The 22410-nt window shown below is 36.8% G+C and overlaps 1 protein-coding gene across 5 annotated transcripts in view; it reads right to left on the bottom strand.

Annotated features, from left to right (window-relative positions):
- Window positions 1-22410, bottom strand: part of jbug (filamin-type immunoglobulin domains fbug) — a 241573-nt gene that overhangs the window by 23801 nt on the left and 195362 nt on the right. For all 5 annotated transcript variants that reach the window (XM_085950990.1, XM_085950988.1, XM_085950991.1 and 2 more), the window contains exons 27-36: window positions 19800-20000; window positions 19121-19195; window positions 18881-19037; window positions 11765-11913; window positions 10736-10808; window positions 9001-9168; window positions 8661-8923; window positions 3477-3618; window positions 2165-2250; window positions 274-490 (exon numbers count right to left, since the gene is read on the bottom strand). In XM_085950990.1, coding sequence (XP_085807116.1) covers window positions 274-490; window positions 2165-2250; window positions 3477-3618; window positions 8661-8923; window positions 9001-9168; window positions 10736-10808; window positions 11765-11913; window positions 18881-19037; window positions 19121-19195; window positions 19800-20000 — 1531 coding nt within the window. The remainder of the gene's footprint in view (window positions 1-273; window positions 491-2164; window positions 2251-3476; window positions 3619-8660; window positions 8924-9000; window positions 9169-10735; window positions 10809-11764; window positions 11914-18880; window positions 19038-19120; window positions 19196-19799; window positions 20001-22410) is intronic.

Below are 22410 nucleotides of genomic sequence, written 5' to 3'. Positions count from 1 at the left end.
TGGCTTAAACGCCGGCCTATAGACTCGACGGTCCCAGGTTCGAATCCTGGGTCTGGCAAGTACGCATATTGTTTTTCAATGTGTATATGCGTCAGAGTATGGACCTAATAGGTTGAGCAAGTGGCTGACATCCATTTCTCGTAAAAATAAAATCTGTTAATACAAACCTCTGTGGAGGTCCATATGATCCTATTAGGATCGGACATGGTCGAAAGAAAAAAGAAAGAATATGACAGCACCAGGGCCCTTTAGGAACATAGTGAAAACTCTTACCAGTAAATCCGGTAAGCTGTAACTCAGCGTGCTGCCCTCTGGCTGCGGTCCTAAGTGCTGCGCCACTGACACGAGCGGAAGTTAAGGCACTTCCAGATGGACCAGCGGACCCAGTTGCTCCAACAACAGCACAGGTGAACGGAGACCCTGGTACTGCTCTGCCATTAAATCGCACCGACAGGGAATGCGGGGCTGCTTCCGTAGGTTTGAAGTTAACCTAAAAGTTTATAATGAATCTTAATTATGTTATCAACGTTATGTGCCTGATGGATCATATTACTGTGAACATAACAATGTGTAGGTATATAGCAGTGGCGAAGAGCGGAGGTAGGCTGTTAGGATTCGACATAAATAGTGCACACTAAACTTTGACAGTCATATGTATTTGTTTTCATTGAACTAAAGCGTCAATTACATTGAGCTTCTTTACAAACTGTTTGTTGGCGAATTTATAATCTGCCTGTAAAGTCGCCCAGTGTAATCATCGAACAAGCTAACAAGCAGGTTGTAAACACTCTACTGAGAAAAGTTGAAAGCCGGTCAACTTTACACGCTACACGCCGGCGTGTGGGCCTACTGCGTCTGCGCAATAGCAACCTCCCGGTAAAAAAACGAACTACATTCTGTCAAAATAGACGCTGGCTTGTGGCTTCTCAGCGAATGGAAAGTTTTGTGTGTCATCATCATAATCGAAGTAGCTGAATCGCCCGCTTTTAAATTCGCCAACAAACAGCTCGTAAAGTAGCTCAATGTAATTGATGCATAAGACTACGGATTGCGGATAGTTTTAAAAAACCAATTAAACCCTGCGTAAACTAAGGCTTTAATGGATAACAGTCAAAAAATATTTGTCTATCTATAAAATTATGCCATTAAATCATACATAATTTAAGATATTTTATAGATAGAAGAATATTGTTTATCTATTATGAACTAAAAAACGAACCAACACCATCTGTAATATGTATTCCTAATTCAACGAAAACAAATAAGTATGACTGAAAAAGTGTGCACTATTTTTTTTCAGATATTCTTCTTCTTCTTTACCCATATCCGCCCCTTAACTGGAGCATATGGACACCACGCGGCGCCTCCAAGAATCCCTGTCGCTCGCCAGTCTTCTTGCTTCGTTCCAGGTCAAACCAGCATCCCGTAGCTCCGCCGTATACACTCTGTAGATTGTATTTAGCGGCCTTCCAGGACGCCGGAATCCGGTCGGCTTGAAGAACAGGCAAGCCAGGTTAAAGTTCTCTTCTGGCATCCGCAGCACGTGGCCGAGCCAGGTCCAACGTCGCCTCTTCACTTTCAGCGTGATGAGAGGCTGCTTGGTACGTTCTCTTATCTCCTCGTTGCTCCTAAAGTCATACCACCCGCACACCCAGTATTCGTCGCAAATATCTGTTTTCGAAGCTCAGTATACGGTTGCTCTGAGCTTTCGTAAGGTGCCATGATTCGCTACCGTAAAGCAGCACCGTCAGAATGCAAGCGTCGAATAGGTGTCATTTGGTTTTCAGATCACCCATATCATATCTAAACTATTATGGTTTGGTTGAGGCTGGGTTCAACTGATTTTGAAAAACTAACCAGTACCACCTGCAATTTGTTTTCTTAGTTCAATGAATACAAAGCACGTCTGACAAAGTTTAGTGTGCACTATTTATGTTGGATCTTAACAGCCTCCCTCCACCCTTCGCCGCTGCTACATTGTAAACGTCTCGAAAATAACACGCTACAATAAGGTGAAGCGCATAAATATAAAGAATTAATAATATGAATCTGCATCCTTTTTCTTTCCATATATTACACAGACAAAGTCGTCCTCGATCACAAATTAAAAATAAAATCGTAAACAGTATAAATTATAGAATCGTGACAAGTTGGTTAGACATACCTTAAATCTAGCATTTCCTTCGCTCTGGACATAGTTAGGAACGTTCCTTCCACCAACGGCAACAATGATTTCCAAGTTACCGGCACCTAAACAATAAAAATATAACTAAATTACCAATACTCCAGTTAAAACCATAATATTTCATAATGGCCGATTAGAAGACCGTAGGCATCTACGCAAATATAGCATGTGTCTGAAATGAATCCGATATTGGCTTTCCTACTGCGCTTACAAGTGGGGTTTAAAAGAGTATCCACTTTGCGAGTGTGGTGAGATTTAGACAACGGAGTACATCGTGGAGTCATGTAACATGTATGCCTTCCCTGGAGGAGTTTCAGCCATACACCAGGTCAAACCGGAAGCTATTGTGTGGATTGATGCCTTGCCTGTTATATGACTAGTACTGTGATTTTGTTTCCAAATAACTTTTACTTTTTGAACGCCACACGATTATAATATAGTAGATTAATCGATATGTTAACCCATTCGCTGCGTCCAACGCAACTGGTGCATTGCCCATAAGGTGGCCATTAGATATAATTAGCATGTTATTTAACCGATTCACTGCGGAGCATTTAATTACTTTTTAATTACCATATTTAAATAACATGCTAATTATATCTAATGGCCCCCTAATCAGGACACAACAGCTGTGGCGTTCGCGCTGTAAGGATTAAATGTGGTAATTAAATATTAATTAAAAGGTCAGCAGCGAATGAAGCATTTCAAGTTTTATGAGTAGTTTCTAATTATGTATCTCTCAAAAAATTAAATGCATTATTGCAATTTTTTTTTTATGTGCACTCACAGGCCAAATACTAACACCACTACCCACTAATTACCGAATCATCTATGGTTCATCGGTGATTGGTGGGTTTTTCGTGGATATGACAGAATAATTTTAATATTATTAAATTAAGGCCATGCATTAGTTGAGGCACGGTCTAAAAAGATCGTTGCTAGGCGATGCGCGGACTGCGGGTCGCGGGTGCAAATGACACCTGTCAAACGAAATATTATTTTTCATATAAATCCAACATACGTTCATTTTATGTTCTGTTTATTGTTCTATTAGTAACAATAATAATATATTCATTGACATGTTTTCTTTTTAAAGTAAATGGGCAACGTTTTTAGTCATCTTTACACGATTTTAGAATTAATTGACCCGTCGCCATCACGCAGCAAAGTGACGTGCTTCTGGCTCGAGATTCTCTCAGTGAATGGCAGCGAGTCCAAAATTTCGTCGCGCCTACAGTTGGAAATTATTTGGCGTTTCACTGATGCGTCACCTTAAGTACAGATTAGTTACCTGCTTGCGATGCATTGATTGTGAAACTGACTGGCTTGCCGACCGTCCCGGGCATTATATCTGTAACCGTAACTCGCTCGGCCGAATATGCCTTCAGTAAGAACGGACTGCCTTCGACGTGACCTCCTTGGGGCAGGCGAACCTGGAACACATTATTTTTTAATTCAGAATACACTTTTCGTAACGTCAAAACATAATTAGATTAAAAGCCACACGTCATGCTCTGATAATAATAGCACACATACAAATAGTGTCATTTCCACAGATCAGATTAATAAATAGAAATGTAAAAGACTTCACCGTGGACCAATATTTTGTAGAAGGGTATTTTATGGCGGTCAGGCCGTAAAACCCAAATATAACAAAGCGTGCCGACGGCTCTCAATATTGGACGCACGTTACATTTAATTACTATTTAAAACAAATATAACAAACTTTAATGCATATTATTATCGTACAGGTGTAACTATTGAAAATAACGGTACTGTTCGGTTAAAGCGGATACAGCGGAAAACGCATTTTGAAAATAGCCGATAAACTGGATTATTTGTTAGGTTAACCTAACCAAACCTAACCTAACCTAACCCAACCCAACCTAACCTAACCTAATGAGATCCCCGGGGTTCCAGCGGCTAGCTCAGGTGTCCATCGAACCCCGGATTCACAAAAAAAATAAATTTCAAACGGTTGGAGTGTAAATAAAACACAGTCCTTCGTGCTCGTAACGTGATATTGTTTATATTTTACATTTTCTTAATTTTTAGTTTTACAAATTATATTTGGGATTTTTACAGTTGTAGTCGTCAGGTCCGTACCTATCGGAAAGGGGACGCTTACTGCTTTTTCTTTTCTTTTTTCAAATCTCGCGTACCTACGCCGTCCAACAAAAAGGACTCTCGCGATTGGCCAAATTTTATCGCCTGATTTTGATTTGACGAATCACGAGGACCACCTCGGCGCAGGCGCGCAGGGATTTTTACGTTGCCGGCAAGCGCGGCAAAATTTATTATATTTAAATACTTATATTTAGTCTTAAAATTATCTCTTTCATACATCATCATTTATACATTTTAAATTAAAAAGAAATACTTACGTGGTTGAGCAAGGAATCAGATTAGATGTTTTATGAAGCCGTTTCTAGAGGTCAGGGTTACGTTTCGACTTAAGCTACTAAATGATTATTTTACACCGGGAGAAGCCCGCCTGTAACAGGGGTGTATCATTCGCCCCATCTGGATTAAAGTCGAAAGGTACGCCCTGATCTCATCGGCCACCCATCCAATTCCTTGTTCATCCGTTAAATACATGGCATGATAAACAGTTTATAAAAGAATTCAACTACAATCTAACTATTCTAACATAAAACTCTATACTTTAGCTCTATTTTTATTATTTTCTATATTTATTTTGGATTATTATTTTCAGCTCAAAGCAATGCTTTCGCGATACCTTTGAATAGGTCAGAGTTTGATTTAATTTCAGTGTAGTACATTTATTTTGTGTTACTTTGTTTTAATTAGGTTTTCTTGTTATTTTATACGTTTTTATTAGTCAGCGGAGGGGTCGCGAAGCTGCAGTCTTTGACTCTCGCGCTTTCCAATCTTTCTTTTGCATTCCTAGGGGCTACATTTGTAGACGTTTGGCCCTCGTTCGGAATTATTATTTCGTGTTACGTTTTACTTCTTCTGGTGCAATAGGAGCGTACCTCGTTTGGCGTCGTCTGCCTTTGCAACCAGGGCGTGGTAGTGGCGTTACTATTGAGCCAGGCTCGTTCCGAGCAGCGGATATCTTTCTGTGGAAAGTTTTCCACTGATCTGCTGGTCTCTGGAGTATCACCTCATAGATGGACAGGTACTGTGTCTCCATCTGTTCCTATTACTGCGGGCAAGGCATCGTATAGCGGTACAACGGCCAGGCTCGTTGACGGCGGCACGGCTTACTCACAGGTACTAGGATGGATGTTTACAATAAGTATCCTTTTCCCTTTCTTTTTTTTTATAGATGGTTACACTTCGGAAGTACCTCTTGTTGTTTCACGATATCTTTCAGGCGTCACGTCCCTAGTCTCTCCATGAACCTGCGCGAGAAAGGAGAGTGCGCACTCTCCACACCATCAAGCTTTGGTATCATGAATTTTCGGCTACGCTGCCTTTGGATGCGCTTACTTCGAGAGGTGGCTCCCTTTGTGCTTCCAAATTGTCTTCAACTGTATTTATTCTTTTTCTTTCTTTAGTGATTTATTCGTTCATTAGACTTCCTGTACTTTAAATTTATTCGAATTTACTTTATTAATTACTCCTACCCCATACATTAAATAGCTACTAATTTTATATAAAATCTTCCCATTGTACTTATGGTACTTACTATCACTTTTAATATTTTACCCTAATACCCATAATTATTTTGCAACATTGTATTGACTGTATAAATCACATTGATATTAAAAATTGAAATATTCCACCCTCTCATTATATTTATTTCTGAATCAGTACACTTAAAACTGTGTAATTAACTTTATTTTTAGTGAAACCCGTTTTATTTAAAAAAAATTGTTGTTTCGTTTTACGCGCCCGACATCCTATTCCAAAGGCGCGCCGCGCCGATTTACGGTGCCTCTCACGTTTTATTATTATTATTTTTTTTATTATTATTGAAACACCCCGTTGAGAAATTTACGGCTTATTGACTCATTTTTTTTTTTTTTTTTTATCACAAGCATACAATCTCTACTTTCATCCTTTTATACCTAATTTTAACTTATTATTAAAATTTAACATAACAACTAACACTTTGTCGAGTGACGCCTTATTATTCCCGTTCCGTTTTCGCTGTGTTAAATTTACGATTGGTAATTTGTAAAGAAATAATAGGGACGGTAGTGTACTATTTTCCTCGTTTCTCTTTGGATTCAAATTATTAACACGGCGTAACTTTGAAACAGGTTTCGCGCTACTGTAGAATATCGTCTTTCCCGTTTATAAAATTGTTTGCGATTTTCAATGTTAATGTTTTCGAATTCATTCATATTTACTTTATTTGAACGGAAAGAATTGGCGTCACTTTGCGGAGCGTTATTTTTAAAACTAGAATGTACATTTTTCTTACTAACGAACTTAAGATTATAGGGCTCAGAAAGTGGGTCCTTAATTAACTTTTTATCCGTAATTAGAAGAATTTCCGGATATTTACGATTATTATCTTCACTTTTAACTACACTGTTTACACTGAAACTTCCAACAGCAACTCGGCGTTCACCCTTGACTAGAGGGTTGGCGACTGGTCCTGCTTCATCTCCTCGTGGTCGAGCCTGCGCCCGTACAGCTTCTTCGATTCATCTCAGCTTGCGCGCCTTCTCAGCCCTCTTGTGAGGCTCCCTAGCCTCGCGTTTCCTTTTTCTCTCCTCACCGAACATCCCGTGGTCGACTAGGGTACACATGTTAGTGATACCCTAGGAAAATCGGCATTTTGCTCGCCGTTTTTCGTCGTGAGTGGGCCGTGGCCTCTACGAGCCCTCCTCGCTGGATACCGTCGATGATGTGTCTGGTCTCCATAGGTGGGATTTGTGCAGCCATTCGTCGTACTGGAGACGCGCTGGTGCTACGGTCTCCAGCACGACGCTAGGCGCGGTCAGCGCCGTATGTGGACTGTCTTCGAACACCAGAGGGCTCTCCCGGTTTGATGTTGGAGACAGCACTTCTTCTTCGATAAGGGTTACGTCGGAGTCCGCTTTTTAGTTAACCATTTCTTGGTTGTTCCGGCTCCTGGATCATAAACTTTTATTTAGCGTTCGCGGGCGTAAATTTTATTTCGCGGGTTCGGAAGAATTAATGCGATTCTTCACGCCCCATGTTGCCAGGCGCCATTGAGATCCCCGGGGTTCCAGCGGCTAGCTCAGGCGTCCATCGAACCCCGGATTCACAAAAAAAAAAAATTTCAAACGGTTGGAGTGTAAATAAAACACAGTCCTTCGTGCTCGTAACGTGATATTGTTTATATTTTACATTTTCTTAATTTTTAGTTTTACAAATTATATTTGGGATTTTTACAGTTGTAGTCGTCAGGTCCGTACCTATCGGAAAGGGGACGCTTACTGCTTTTTCTTTTCTTTTTTCAAATCTCGCGTACCTACGCCGTCCAACAAAAAGGACTCTCGTGATTGGCCAAATTTTATCGCCTGATTTTGATTTGACGAATCACGAGGACCACCTCGGCGCAGGCGCGCAGGGATTTTTACGTTGCCGGCAAGCGCGGCAAAATTTATTATATTTAAATACTTATATTTAGTCTTAAAATTATCTCTTTCATACATCATCATTTATACATTTTAAATTAAAAAGAAATACTTACGTGGTTGAGCAAGGAATCAGATTAGATGTTTTATGAAGCCGTTTCTAGAGGTCAGGGTTACGTTTCGACTTAAGCTACTAAATGATTATTTTACACCGGGAGAAGCCCGCCTGTAACAGGGGTGTATCACTAAACTAACCCAAACTAACAAATAATCCAGTTTATCGGCTATTTTCAAAATGCGTTTTCCGCTGTATCCGCTTTAACCGAACAGTACCAAAATAACATATTGCTTGTTATACCACACCTAGTAAGGTAAGCCTGTTCCTATTAATTTTGTGTTCCCTGGTCATTTCATTACAACGTTTTTCTTAGCTCGTATTCTTATTTGTCCGGTACAAATCTTGCAATCGATTTTTGACAACACGATGCCAATGCATTTTTTTAATACTTTTAGCCATCTTTAAGTAGCATTGATTTAATTTCCAGTTAATTCTGTTTTGTATGAAAAGTTATATCGACACCATTATTGGTTGCTATTGGGTCTGGGGTCCTAGCAACTAAATTATTAATAATATACATTACGTGCGTTACTATGGAAACCAATATGACATGTCAAGTACAAATTTTTCTGATCGTTTAAGCTAGTCAAGTCTTGTTTATCCATGGTTCAACAGAATTTAAAAACGTTGTATATAAAAAGTTCTTTTTATATACTTTAAGTTTAACTTTTTATAACTTGTAATTATTTTTGATTCAAGTCAGGGCTTTTTAAACATAATATCGAGTGTGTTTGGGAGACCTTTATGATTATTTTGTATTTTAAATATACGTAGTTTTATTTAGTTCTACTAATTTTTAGTTATGTAGTATACGATAAATGAAAAAAAAAAATACCTCAATGCTGTGATCCCCTACATCGATGGGCACGAATTTAATCTTGTATCTTCGATTAGCGGGCGTTGCTGATACGACAGCTCCCTGATCTTCGGGCTCGACCTGCGCCGAAACGGGCCTCCTTGCCGGGCCGAGGATCTCAACGGACGGAGCCGATCCGCTCTCCACCAAAAAGTCGCACGAACTGCCGACGGAAACCTTTTCGAGAGATTCCACGTCCACTACGCGAGCCGGTGATGACACGTGGCATTGGAAAGGGCTCCCTGAAATTGTTACAATTAATGTTAAAGTCTGTTGAAAGTGACCCATGATTACAAAATCAATATTGACAGAAAATTACCTGGTACATCTTGTCCGTTGAATCTTAAATCCACCGTGTGAGTCGTGGGATCTCTGGGGGTAAAAGAGATGGCGTACGTGTGTTGTCCTTGCGCCTGAGCAGAGGTTGGAACTCGTCCTCCGTTCACGGTCACCTCTAAATTCCCTGGGCCTGCTTGTGATGTCTCCACTGTGAAATATGATAAAAGTTATTCAAAACCAAGAGGTTTCTTATCATAATACAGGGCAGGACACAACAAAATAAATCTATTCATATTTTTGCAGAATAATTGGCATTAAATTAAATTTTAAAAATCGAAAGCGTTCAAAATGATCTACAAATTAGAATAGGACAATTGAGGCGTCTAATTCCAAAAAGCGATAAGTCCACATTTGGTCAAAATCGAGAAAAAAATACGCACGTATTCTTTGTATAATTTTACACAATATGTATTGATCTATAAATTCCAAAATGCGACATAACCCTACGAAAAAAAAGTCTCGATTTATTACAAAAAGCGCCAAGTCCGTTTTTCATATTATTTAAAGCTTGGTTGATTTCGCGCGTGTTTAAGTCAACCAATAAGGGAACGTTCAATATTGAAAAGGGTGTCTCCCATGCTGTAGCATCTGGTAAACTTATGACAGTGCCACGGAAATATGTGCCTTATGCGGGATAAATTAAAAAGTGAAGTACAAGTAGCGCTAAGTCCAATTTTATTTTGCCTATATTTATTACATTTAAGAGTTTATCGGCTGAAACGAATTGCCATTTGGTTCTAATTTCGATATAAAATACAACGGGGAAAAAATTTCACGTTAAAACAAATAATTGAAGCTAGAAACATAAAAACGTTGTTTCCCGAAAATATTGAATTGTGGACTTGTCGCTTTTTGTATTTAGACGCCTCAATTACTGTACTTGAGGTCAATCTTGTAGTTGCGGTCCAACAGGCATTGAGACAAACTGCAACCGATTTTGATATTTATTGGTATGAAGCGGTGTGTGACTAATTTCATGTATGACCAAACTGACATTACAAAACTGTAAGTCAATAGAACCACAGCTATAAATAAACTATAAACAGCAAAGGGAGCCTGTCAACTCACAAACATGTATATATATCATCATCATCAGCCGGGGTCGATCTTCTGCTGGATGGAAGCCTCCCCTAACACCCTCCACTCTTCTCGGTCTATAGTTCATCGCTACCACATACATCCACCGAACTTTATGAGTTTGTCTATCCAACGGGTTTTAGGGCTTCTAGCGCCCCTTAGGTACCTCTACTACATCGCATACTCTTGTCTGCTTTCTTATCCATTGGTTTCTTTTGTGATCTTTACACGTTATATCCAACATACACCTTTCCGTGCCACGTTGCGCTAAGTAATTCTTAGATTTTTCTTACATTAATAGTCTACGTTACACATGCATACGTGAGCATTGGTAACACACATTGGTTGAACACTTTACGTTTTAAGTCACAATGGGACATCACTTTTGAATGTACTATTTAGGCGCCCAAATGCACTCCATGCCAGTTTGGTTCTGCGAGCAATCTCCGTCATACATACCACCGTCAATTGAGATTCCTACATAAATTATATTTGACAAATAATATTATATAAGAACACATAATAACGTTTTGATTAATGCGATCTTTGTGCCCAACATGCATACGTTGTGCTAGGTACTAGTAATTTTTGGATCTATATAATATAATAGACAAGTATATTTTTTATGAATGACTCACCTAAAAATGTGACAGGTTTTCCAACTGTTCCACTTGTGACTTCTTTTACTCTAATTGCGTTCACATCGTAGACCTAAAAAATAACAATTCTTTAGAATAAGTCGTACAAAAGTATATATCGTGGGTATTCTGCGAAAAAGCACTAAGTCAAAACTTTGCTGTTTTGACTTAATGATGAGGTAATCTTATTAAGAGTACGCTCTATAGTCTACAAAAACACACACAGTCATATCTATAAAACAGGCAAAGATAATTTATGTTATAAGTCAAAAAGACATACATCTATTCAGAGAAAAAGCACTAAATGGACTTAGTGCATTTGCTTCTCTCATTCTCAGGCTATATTCACAAAATTCTGCGTGCGAAACTGCACTAAGTCATACTCAAAGCAATATCGCAGAAAGGAATTTGCCTTTTATATATATAAAATAAGTTAAGACCGCCCAAACTTTCAAACTCGATTATCTCAAAACTAGTATTTTTGACTTAATGCTTATTCGCAGAATACCCACGATATGATAGAATGTAATAAGTAATTTTATCTATTAATGAAACGCAAACAAAGTGGGGTCCAAAAGTCTAAATCATTTTTTTGTGTCATACGTTCAGTATAAAAATTTGTTGATTTGACAAAATAATCATGTCAGAATATAGGTGTTTTCTGACCCCTACTGCACCTCTTCATCACAAATTATCACATTATATCAGACCCCTTCCGCTCCCTAGAGCGTGATGTTATATATGGGCAGTCCCAAAATGGTTCTTAGGTCCTTTTAGCCTAACTATCTCGACATCAAGATTTTTTTTAAATTAATTGTTATAAGTAAATTATATATAGCCATTAAAATTAGATCTTAGTACCTTCCCTGTTGAAATGTCATTGTTGTCAATATCCCATTATTACATAGGTATCACATGTAAGACCCATGTTATCCAGAATTTGTATTTGTCGCAGGCTATTTCAGTTTTCAGCTAATTACCAAACGAGTGGACTTGGTTGTAAAATATTACATCAGTAGTTATACAAACCTTGGCAGCGAAGGGACTCCCGGGCGTGGCCTGCCCCTGGACCGTGACGTTGATCTTGTGTTCACCGACACTGCGGGGGACAAACTCCGCCTTGAACAGCCCGTCCCCTGTCTGCTGCACCGTGGCGGGGACACTCGATCCATTCGGACCTTTAAGCCATGCCAATTACTACACCACTCCACTTTACACCACCTTCGGACATAGGCCATTCGTGTTTCGGGACGACAAGGTCCTATGTGCTCGTTGTCGAAAGGAAGACTTGTGCCATTTTAGAGTATACGTGTCATTTGTCAAAAGGAAGATTTTTAAATAGGTGTGGGATATATTCGTCTCTTGTAGAAGTCATAATACGAAATAATCCAATATTTGTATACAGATGATTTCTACTTAGTCCAGAAATGAAATTTAATTAATTTTCGGTATTTCTTGACACCGTCCTCCCCCATACTCACACATTGTCACAAAATCTTGAGGGAATCGACTAAATTATGTTGTATTTTTAGCACCCGTCCCACTAATTCAAAATGATTGATTTCAGTATAACGTTTACATGGAAAAATGAGTTTTATTTTCAGAGGTTTTATGACATGACATTATTATATTGCAGTGTCAGAAGAGCGTTTCTATAACCTCTACATACATTTCAATAAAAGAGTGATATCTGTCGATCCGTAACATAAAACTATGTTAATAAGATAGACCCTTTTGACACTGGAACCGAGACTATAACATAAAATATTATAGTTCATTTTCAACAGAATTTAAAACAACAATTTAGTATGTTCAGTAAAATCTATTATATAAGAATACTGTAGACTATGTACAAAGTAAAAATCATCTGTCCTTACAACATTGTATTTCTAAGTGTGTATTAATAGATTCGTCAGTCAGTTTTCAGTCTAAGCCCAGTCACACATTGAAAATCGTCTCGAATGAGATATTATAATCATAAATAAAAACTACGCGCAATGTTGCAACTTTCTTCCGTGTGCATTAACGAGGCCATGCCGAGACAATGATGTTACAAGGAAAAAGCAGCTCCTGCATATGTGCCGGTGCGACATTTTGGTATTATACCTAAATTTATTGCTTGCGACACCGGTTGTTTTTTTAAAACTAAAATTACGCATTCCAGTTGTGTGCAGAAGTATATTAAATTACATGTATTTTGTGAAAAACACAATTGACATATTCAACGTGTTGCAGTGGAGACGAGTTATGATGTGTGACCTGGCTAAGGTGTATTTTAATTTCAATTAAATGTATTATGGCTTAATGTATTTTAATGGCTGTTAAATGAAATATAAAAAATTAAATAAGACCTAATTCGCAAGTGGAAAACTACAAGGTTCCAAGTGTTTGTCTTTGACACAGCAAAAGTAACAATGAGGCAGCTTAGAATACTACTTCATTGTTGTGTTTGTTTTCTCAAGTATGAACACTTAGAACCTTGTAGTATTAGGCTCGCGAATTGTTAAGTCGAATTAATGGCAAGTGGATGAATATAATATACAATATTTTGTTAAAAAGCACTAAAGCACTTAAAAATATAATTACTACTAAATACAAGTAATTATATATTTATAATGTTTTATAGTATTATATTATGAGTACTTAAATAACCTAACAGATGTTGATTGTAACAATAACCTAAATACAAAGACAATTACTTATTAATGTTTTGCTTTAACACAAAAAAAGAATGATTGTAGGAGACGAACCATACAATATTAATTAATAACCAGATTTAAGTAAAGTTAATTGAGTTGTTTCCAAAATACTAATACTTGGGTATTATTAAATTTATAAATAAGAGTTGACGATACCGTCTTATTTCTGAGTTGAATACTTAAGTAGAGAAATCTTTTGTAGTTTTAAAGGTGCGACAACTAAAATATCAAACCTGTAGAAATCAATATGATTTATATTATCATTTTGTAATGATTGTACTTGTTATATATTTTCTATAATGTGTTCATATTCAATTCACATACATATAAAAGTTTCCCCGTGCCTCTTGCAAATAATATGACATCAAAAAACGTGACAAATATTTTATGTTGGCTGAAGGAATAGTACCATATCTCCAAAACGTAATCAAATTCTGTGTGAAAATAATATATAGATACATTGATAATAAAAAAATCACCGATTTTATCTGTGGTATCAAGGAAAAGGGAGGTCTACCAGAAGTAAGAGAATGGAAGTCAATTGATGCCTTAGAAATGTGTGGTTAGCGTCAATGCATCATATTTCTTGGACAGAGCACAGGATGAACCACTCAATCATCGAGAGACTCCAGATAAAGAAACGGCTCTGGATTTCTTCAGTTTTTTGGATGTCGGCTTGCTGGAGCGACCAAGCTTACTGTGGGCAGCTTTCACTCTGCCCTGAAAAAAGCAAAGGACCGAGAATGGTGGAGAGTCTCGGTCGCAATGAAGATGACTGAATTTAAGGTGGTCACGATCATCAGCCATGAGTAGACGATCAAGAAGAAGAAGAAGCAAATCCAACAAAGCAAAAAAAAATTGAAAGTAGCTTTACGGCTGTTATAGATAATTCTTTATTTTTCTATCTACAGGCGGCCCTCGACTTTCGCACGTAATTGATTCCTGAAAATGTGTTCGAATGATGAATGTTCGAAAGTAGAGAGATGTCAAAAAGTGTACTTTAAAATATTTACTTGTCAATGGGTTTAATAAAGTTAACGAGGCGTATTTAGCAATCAGGTGTTTTCTTTATAAACTTGTCAAGAGATAGTTGAATACCACCCTTTTACGTATTTGAGAAGGTGACGGGGAGCGGAGGTGAGAGGAGCGACTGCATGGGAGCGCACAGTTTTAGCATTATCAACAAAAATCTAAATTGAAATGTACAAAATAATGAATTGTGCGAAAGTAGAATGTTTGAAAGTCGAGGGCCGCCTGTATATAATGCATGTTTGCATTTATCAACCGGTTGTACCAAATGGTCACTAAGCGATTACTTAAAATTTTGGTAAAGACTAAAAATTGCAGAGTGTAAGCCCTGCGTAAATCAAACATCTATAAAACAATGAATGATTTAAGTAGTGGAATAATTTTAGATGATTTGATTTATTTTTTGATTTTTTTTGGATTATTATCAATTATGGCTTGGTTAACGTAGGGTTTAATGGAATTTTAAAATCTAACAAACACTGTAATTTTTAGTCTTAGTTGAATGAAAACAAATGATTGTCAAAGTTTAGTGTACGCTATTTATGTCGGATCTTAACAGCTCACCTCCACATTACGCCACTGACATATATAATAAACCATCTTGTAGAAATATGAAAATGGCAGTATCTTTACATAGATGTGTTACACAATTGTTACAATAAAAATAAAAACAATGCAGAGTATCCATCAATCATTCTTTAAAAGTGTTAAAACAATTATTTTAATACAACTTTCTACTATTATACCAACTTAGGTATAGTAAGACAAATGAAAAATATAGTACGTAAGTAACTTACTTTGAAAATGTTAGAATACATCACCGCAGCCCTTATAATGGTTACCCTGTTAGTACATGCGAAAAAAAGAGATATTAAAACCGTCACCGTGATCGTAATAATAATATAAATATATTTAAAAAAGGTCAGAAATTTTGTTAAAAATTCAAAAAGGAAATTAGTTCTTTCGTTAACAGGAAGACAAGCGTTCACTAAAAATGGATAGCAAAAAATCTGGAAAATAAATTCACGTAAGAAAAATTTCAGTCCAACAATGACCTAAGTCACGAAAAATATCCAATCAACAAAGACTCAAGTCACATTATTTTGGATAAATATTTTTTTTAGGTCAATAATGGCTCAAGTCACGTGAATATGAATACTTTAAATTTGTCTGTCTGTATATTTGATATTGTCTTATTGTAAATGTTTTTAAAAAATCTATTTGATATTTAAATCTATTTACACCAATAAACAATAATAATTAATTAGTAGTCAAAAGCGTTTTTTTTTAATTAATATAGCGAAATATTAGGTAAAACTACACGCTAACCCCCCTCGTCTATTTTTGATGGTTATGGCATTATTAACTCTTGTTAATAACGCTATAAGGTGCTCTCTTGTTTATCGTAATTTTTGACATGACACGTTGTTTAAATTAAAGTGTTTCTCAGGTCACTTTACATTTAAAGTCATTTTATCAAGGTGAACAAAATTCACCATACGATTTCAACATACAGTACATATAAATTATTCAAGATAAATTTGTGCACAATCATAGTATCTGTACCTGAGAGCCAGTGCATCGTATGTCCATAAAGAATACTTTTTGATAAACACGTCTATAGACTTTTGGCCTTTTGGTTTACGGAATTTCAGGTTTCTGTTATGAATAGACGATGAAAGATACAATATTTTTGATAAAAAATCGTACCTACGACACACTGGCTCTGAGGCTACAGATATTAAATAACTGCAAGCTCAAAGAGTTGACTTGGTAAAAAACAAATTGAAATCAGTTTCAATAATGATGGTGTAAAACCATGAATATCACAATATGTTGTTTTTATAGATAAAACTCATCAAGTAACATGACAAGAATTGCAGTTAATATGAGAGCATTAACTAGTGTAAATGTGAGTTAAGTCAGTTTTGCGCTGTGTTTTATGTATGTGCCAAATTATGCTTGCGATTTAATAGTGTCCTAAAACTACATTCTCTGTGATTATCTTCATTATGGAAGTTTAACGATACTATAGTGATGTCTGTTAGAAACAAAAGAGCACCTATTGTTTTTTTAATGACAATATTATACTTCAACCCGTGTTACATGTATCAAATGAATGATCGTGACATATTCTGTTAATGATCGGGTCAGAGGTGTAATTGTCAATACGTCAGTCAGTCGATTGCCAAGACTCGCCGCGTAGGGCTGATGACACTATCGAATGTCTAACACGGGACGGAACCCGTGCGGTATTTTCAGAGTTTAGTGCGGGAATAGTGATTTGAACTGTATTCCAAACTCGGGATTTCATTTTTTTACTTGTGAGAGGGGAGCGGTGTTTTAGTAAAACAGACGCCGTCTTCCTGCAACGACATAGAACAGAAAAAAAACAGATAGAAAACAACGCCAGACAAAGCCAGGACCCCCGAGAATTTTATATTATATTATTGAGAGATAACGAACAGTAAATGATACATATAATTTTGCACTGCCCCAGCTATAGTGACTTATGTCAAAAAGGAGACATTTACCTGGGTGTATTATATGCATAATAAAAGTAAACTGTCAGATTAATGTAGCAAGTACATCTACATTTCGTTATCGACCTGTGAAAACCTCTGATGTGACAAATTAATATTTTAGATAAGACACAAAAAACTACTTTATGAGCACAAATAATATGAAAACAAATTTCGTTTATCTAAATATAACAGATAGTGTGAATTTAATAAAAAATCCACAGAGAAAACCACTAAAAACAAAGAACGATACAGCTAGTGCGGTTCATTATGAAGCACAGTACACATGAGGTGACTGACCTCATTGTTGTTCTGGTGATTTCAGCAAATTTTGCTAACTGACAATGTTTGTTTAAAGGTTCAAAATGTGCTACGGGATGGGAGCATCAGTTTGATAACATTTTAAATACCAATAAAAATGACATTTCACACTTTTTTCCCGTAGCGGTAGCTTACTGTGACAGCATGTGACAACACATAATGTGATCATAATGTATTTGAACCTAAATAGTTTCAATGTGATGATACGTATATTGAAAGTATTCTTATTAAACATTGACATCTTTACATCTGATGTTTCTATAATTTTATTAATTATAGTTTAATTTTAATTGTACATTAAAGGTTTTACTAAGCGATGCGATCTGACAGGAAGTATTAAAAAAAAACCATTTTAACAAAATTGTCACAACGGAGGTTTTAACAGCTCGATAATGAAATCACATGGTTATATGCCACATTACATTTATTAAATCAACAATAAAACATCTTGTAATTAGATATTTACACAGAAAATATCGGCCATAGAAATATTACATTCTATTTTGGTACGATCAGTCCTTTTATAAATTGGTAAAAGAAAACCTCTTTTTGTAAAAACCAAAAGAAAATTTGAATGAATTGATTTTTCTTACATACTAAAAATGTCACATTTCAAATTAAAACTGTGTGCAACCTTGGAACAATAGTGAAGTAAATCCAAAAGTGTAAGTCAGATATTTGAGAAGAAACAATAATGTACATAGGTTGTTATTGCGTGATATGATTGCCCCCACAAATATAACATGACTCTCTGTTGCAGGAAAGTCTTAAATACATATTATTTTTTACAAAAATTAGACTTATTGTAGTTTTTTTAATGCAGCCAAAAATATAGGGAAATGGTGCTTGGATGAACTTAAGAAATTGTGAAGTAAAAATATTTCCATTTAATTTTATAGAAGAGAGTGTATATTTACAATAATATATTTAGTTTTACCATTTAAAATAATTATATTATACACAATAATGGAATAAACCATCATAATGGAATTCTACAACGCCAGTTCGATTGATATATTGTTATACATTGCTCAAAATAATTAAAAAAGGCCGTATACACCCTCAATTCAATATATATATATATTACAATCAAGGGGTTGTCCATAAATGGCATCACACTATTTTGGATACTTGTAAAATTCATCACAAAACATTTGACATCCCTGTCGAAATTATTTAATGTTTTGACCCAATTCGTTAAAAAATAAGTGACATCACATTTTCTACACCCATTAGGATGTGATGTCATATATGGACGACCCCTAAGTGTGTAATAAGATTTTTATTAGGTAATAATAATAATAAAAATCTTCACGAAATCTCAAATCGCTGAGTTTTGATTTTTGGTTGTATATTTGTATATTTGGTTGTATATGATTTTTAGTTGTATACCAAATTACTAGCATTTAGATTTAGCTATTTATAACTCTTATTTCACATGATCTCGATGCAAAACTCAGTCCAAATGCTATTAAATTTTCTACGGACTATTGTATTTTGTATGGACTATATATTTGTATCTTATATGGACTCTTGTATCTTCCATGGAATATTGTATCACCGTGTATTCTTACCTTCGACATTGACTTCTACATCCTCTAGCCGGCCTCCTGGGTGATTAATTATTAGTGTAGTAGGGTGCAGCACCGGGCCAGGACCCGGTAACGAGACTTGGGGACCTCCCAAGCCTCCAGATACCGGTACTATTATAGGGCATCCCGGTACTATTGTCTGAAAACGAATTCATTTCAATTAGTTACCACAGTTTGATGACGGAATAAAAGATTCAAATTTATTAAATGATGTTAGGTTACCTTATTGAATGATACGTTAACTATGTGATCGCAGGCTTCCGCAGGTACGAAGCTAACTGAGAATTTAGCGTTGCCCTGTAAAACAAAACAGTGATTTAAAAAAAGATGCTTTGAGAGATATTAATCAAGTTGTCTTCATTCAAACGCTCAACAAATTAATAAACATAACAAAATATCATTTGGAATATAATGGATCATATAAAAAGATAAAAGATATGTAGCACTAGCCCACTTGTGGGCGACACACTTGTATGTTTTGTTGTCAAAACAAAATAATGGAAGCGATTGTGAGCATTTTAATAGAGTCGATTATGATTTGTTTAATTGCGACAATGTTACTTGTAATGTATGGACTGCATTTGTACAAATAGCAAGGACGATCCATAACTCTTCACTTGGCTCACTATTCATCTCGAGTCCGGTCACTCGACATAGTCAACCGTCATTCCACTCAAGTCCAGTCTCTCGATACATCGCCAGTCATTTACAGTATGTTGAAAACTGTTAAATCGAAGTTACTATCGCATAATATTTAACTTGGAAATTGATTTACACAAAATGTTGCACTTGTGTTCATACTAACTATGATATCTTAATGTACATAAATGAAATCAGGCAAAACCGCCCAATATCTTGTTTTAGAATAATAATTATAAATACCAAAAAAAACCTAACACACCTGCGGATGAACTTGCGTGGGTATATTGAGTCCCCTAGCCGATATTGTGATCTCGAGATTTCCTTCACCGGCCTGTGATGCATCCACCGTGAAGTGAGCTGAACCTCCGACCACGCCGCTTCCTGAGGAACTGCCTCCTCCTGACACTCCTCCCACGGCAACCAGTCTGCCGTCGAAGGCTTTGGCTACGAATGGGGTTCCCTATAAAATAAATAGGATACCATTTATAAACGTATAAGTAGTGTTCAACATTACATCAACAAGTCGTTACCAAAATGTAGTAAACTAGCAAGGAGAGCATTTCAAAGGTTACTTTTTTCATTATCTCCGAGAAACGTTTCAAATTCATTTCAATGTTTTTGTTAAAGATTATTAGATTAAATTAATATTGGAGACGTGAGGATGATGTAGATTGCGTGTTTATTTGCGAGTTTGACAGGTACAGTGGTACAGTTGTACTATGGTACAATATAATGGAGAGGTAGGTATTATTGTATATTGTACATTTATATTGTATATTGAACAAGGAGAACATGACGATGAAATGGTATATCATACAGCGGAAGAAATCATTGAAGAACCTACGCTGAATGAAGTAAAGCAGGCACTAAGGGGGTTAAAAAATAATAAAGCTCCTGGTGTTGATATGATAGCTGCTGAATTAATCAAAAAGGGGGGACCAAAGCTGGAAGAACATCTGTACCAATTAATTCTCAATATATGGAAAAAGGAAACACTCCCCGAAGAATGGAAGATGGGTATTATAGTACCTATACTTAAAAAGGGGGATAAGACTAAATGTGAGAACTACAGAGGTATCACTCTCCTTAACACAGCGTACAAAGTTTTTTCCAGTATTCTATATGCAAGATTACTAAGGTATACGGAGAGTATCTTGGGAGAATACCAGTGCGGATTCCGCCCCAATCGATCCACCATTGATCATATTCACCTGATGCGGCAAACTATGGAAAAGGCGTATGAGTATAATATGATTTTGTATCATGTCTTCATCGACTTCAAACAAGCTTTTGACAGTATCAACAGAGAAAAAATGTTGCATGCACTAAAATTACTAGGAATCCCCTCAAAGCTTGGAAGACTGATACATGTCTCCCTAACTGAGTCAAAGGCTGTCATAAACATACAAAATGAGCTAACGGACCATATTGTGATTGAGTCTGGTGTAAGGCAGGGTGACGCACTCTCCACCATGATGTTCAACCTGGTTCTCGAGGCCATAGCCCGTAAGGTTGACATAAGGGGTTGTGTTAACTCTAACACATCCCAGATGTGCGCCTATGCTGACGACATAGTCATAACTAGCCGATCCAAACAAAGACTGATCGACCATGCCACAACATTGAAAAAGGAAGCGGAAAAGCTTGGATTAGAAATAAATGCCTGCAAAACAAAATACATGGTATCCACGCGAGAGCAGGGTCCACCTCGAAATATCTGTGTGGAGCAGCAGGTATGGGAAGAGGTTCAGAGCTTCACGTACCTGGGCTCTAACCTAAACACACTCAATAAAACAACAGAAGAGGTGAACATACGACTCATAGCTGCTAATAAGTGCTTCTACGCCTGTAAGGGTCTACTGAGTTCGAAAATCCTAAGCAAGAATAGCAAACTGCTTATCTACAAAACAGTTATTCGACCAGTAGCTACCTATGGCTGTGAGACATGGTGCCTCATTCAAAGGGAAGAACATAAACTGGCCATATTCGAAAGAAAGATCCTCAGGAGAATTTTCGGGCCCACATTGGAAAATGGAAGTTACAGGATAAAAATGAACCACGAGCTAGAAGAGTTAATAAAACATGAAACGGTGGTGAAATTCTGTCGATCCCAAAGACTAAGGTGGGCTGGACACGTTGAGAGAATGCCTGAGCACAGGACGCCAAAAATCATGACCAAGTGGATCCCACAGTGGAAACGGTCTAGGGGCAGACCAAAGAAGAGGTGGGCTGACTGTATCGAAGAGGACTGGAGAAAGATGGGGAGGGCTGGAGACTGGAGAGGAGCAGCCAGGGAAAGGAGCGTGTGGAGGACAATTGTAGAGGAGGCCAAATCCCGCCCCGGGATGTAGTGCCGAGAAAGAAGAAGAGGTATTATTGTCCGAGGCACTAAGTTCTTCTCTAGCAAGATACAATGTGGAGTGAGTTTACGCAGTGAATATTATGAGTCAGTGATATGTTCCATCGCGATAGCCTTTTATTGAATCCGTTACGATGGGAAATGCTTACACTCAGTGTCTCAGGCATTTGGTGAGAAAATACATTTTGAATATAATAAACATTAATAAATATCGTTGAGATAATTCGATTCTGTGAAACTAAACAATAATTAAATATATACAAATTTAAATGAATAACCATTAATTTGAAAGCGATCCGTATGTCATGGATTCTACTGAGACCGCTTGGTTCTCACGGAACCATCGACAACTACATATATATAATAATTTAAAATGTTAATATTTTATCACATTGGTTACATAAAGAAATATTGATTGTAATGCAGATCAAGCTTCAAACTGACAAACGTCAATTTAGGTCGGTTCATCTGTGTAAAAGGGATTTTATTCAAGAGTTTCGATTTGAGATAA

This window comes from Rhyacophila brunnea, unplaced genomic scaffold, assembly GCF_057557595.1.
Source record: "Rhyacophila brunnea isolate RB1 unplaced genomic scaffold, BYU_Rbru_1.0 scaffold_24, whole genome shotgun sequence".
NCBI classification, from domain to species: domain Eukaryota; kingdom Metazoa; phylum Arthropoda; class Insecta; order Trichoptera; family Rhyacophilidae; genus Rhyacophila; species Rhyacophila brunnea.
Note: the sequence above shows the minus strand (reverse complement) of the source record. Positions and strands in the feature narration are given on the sequence as shown.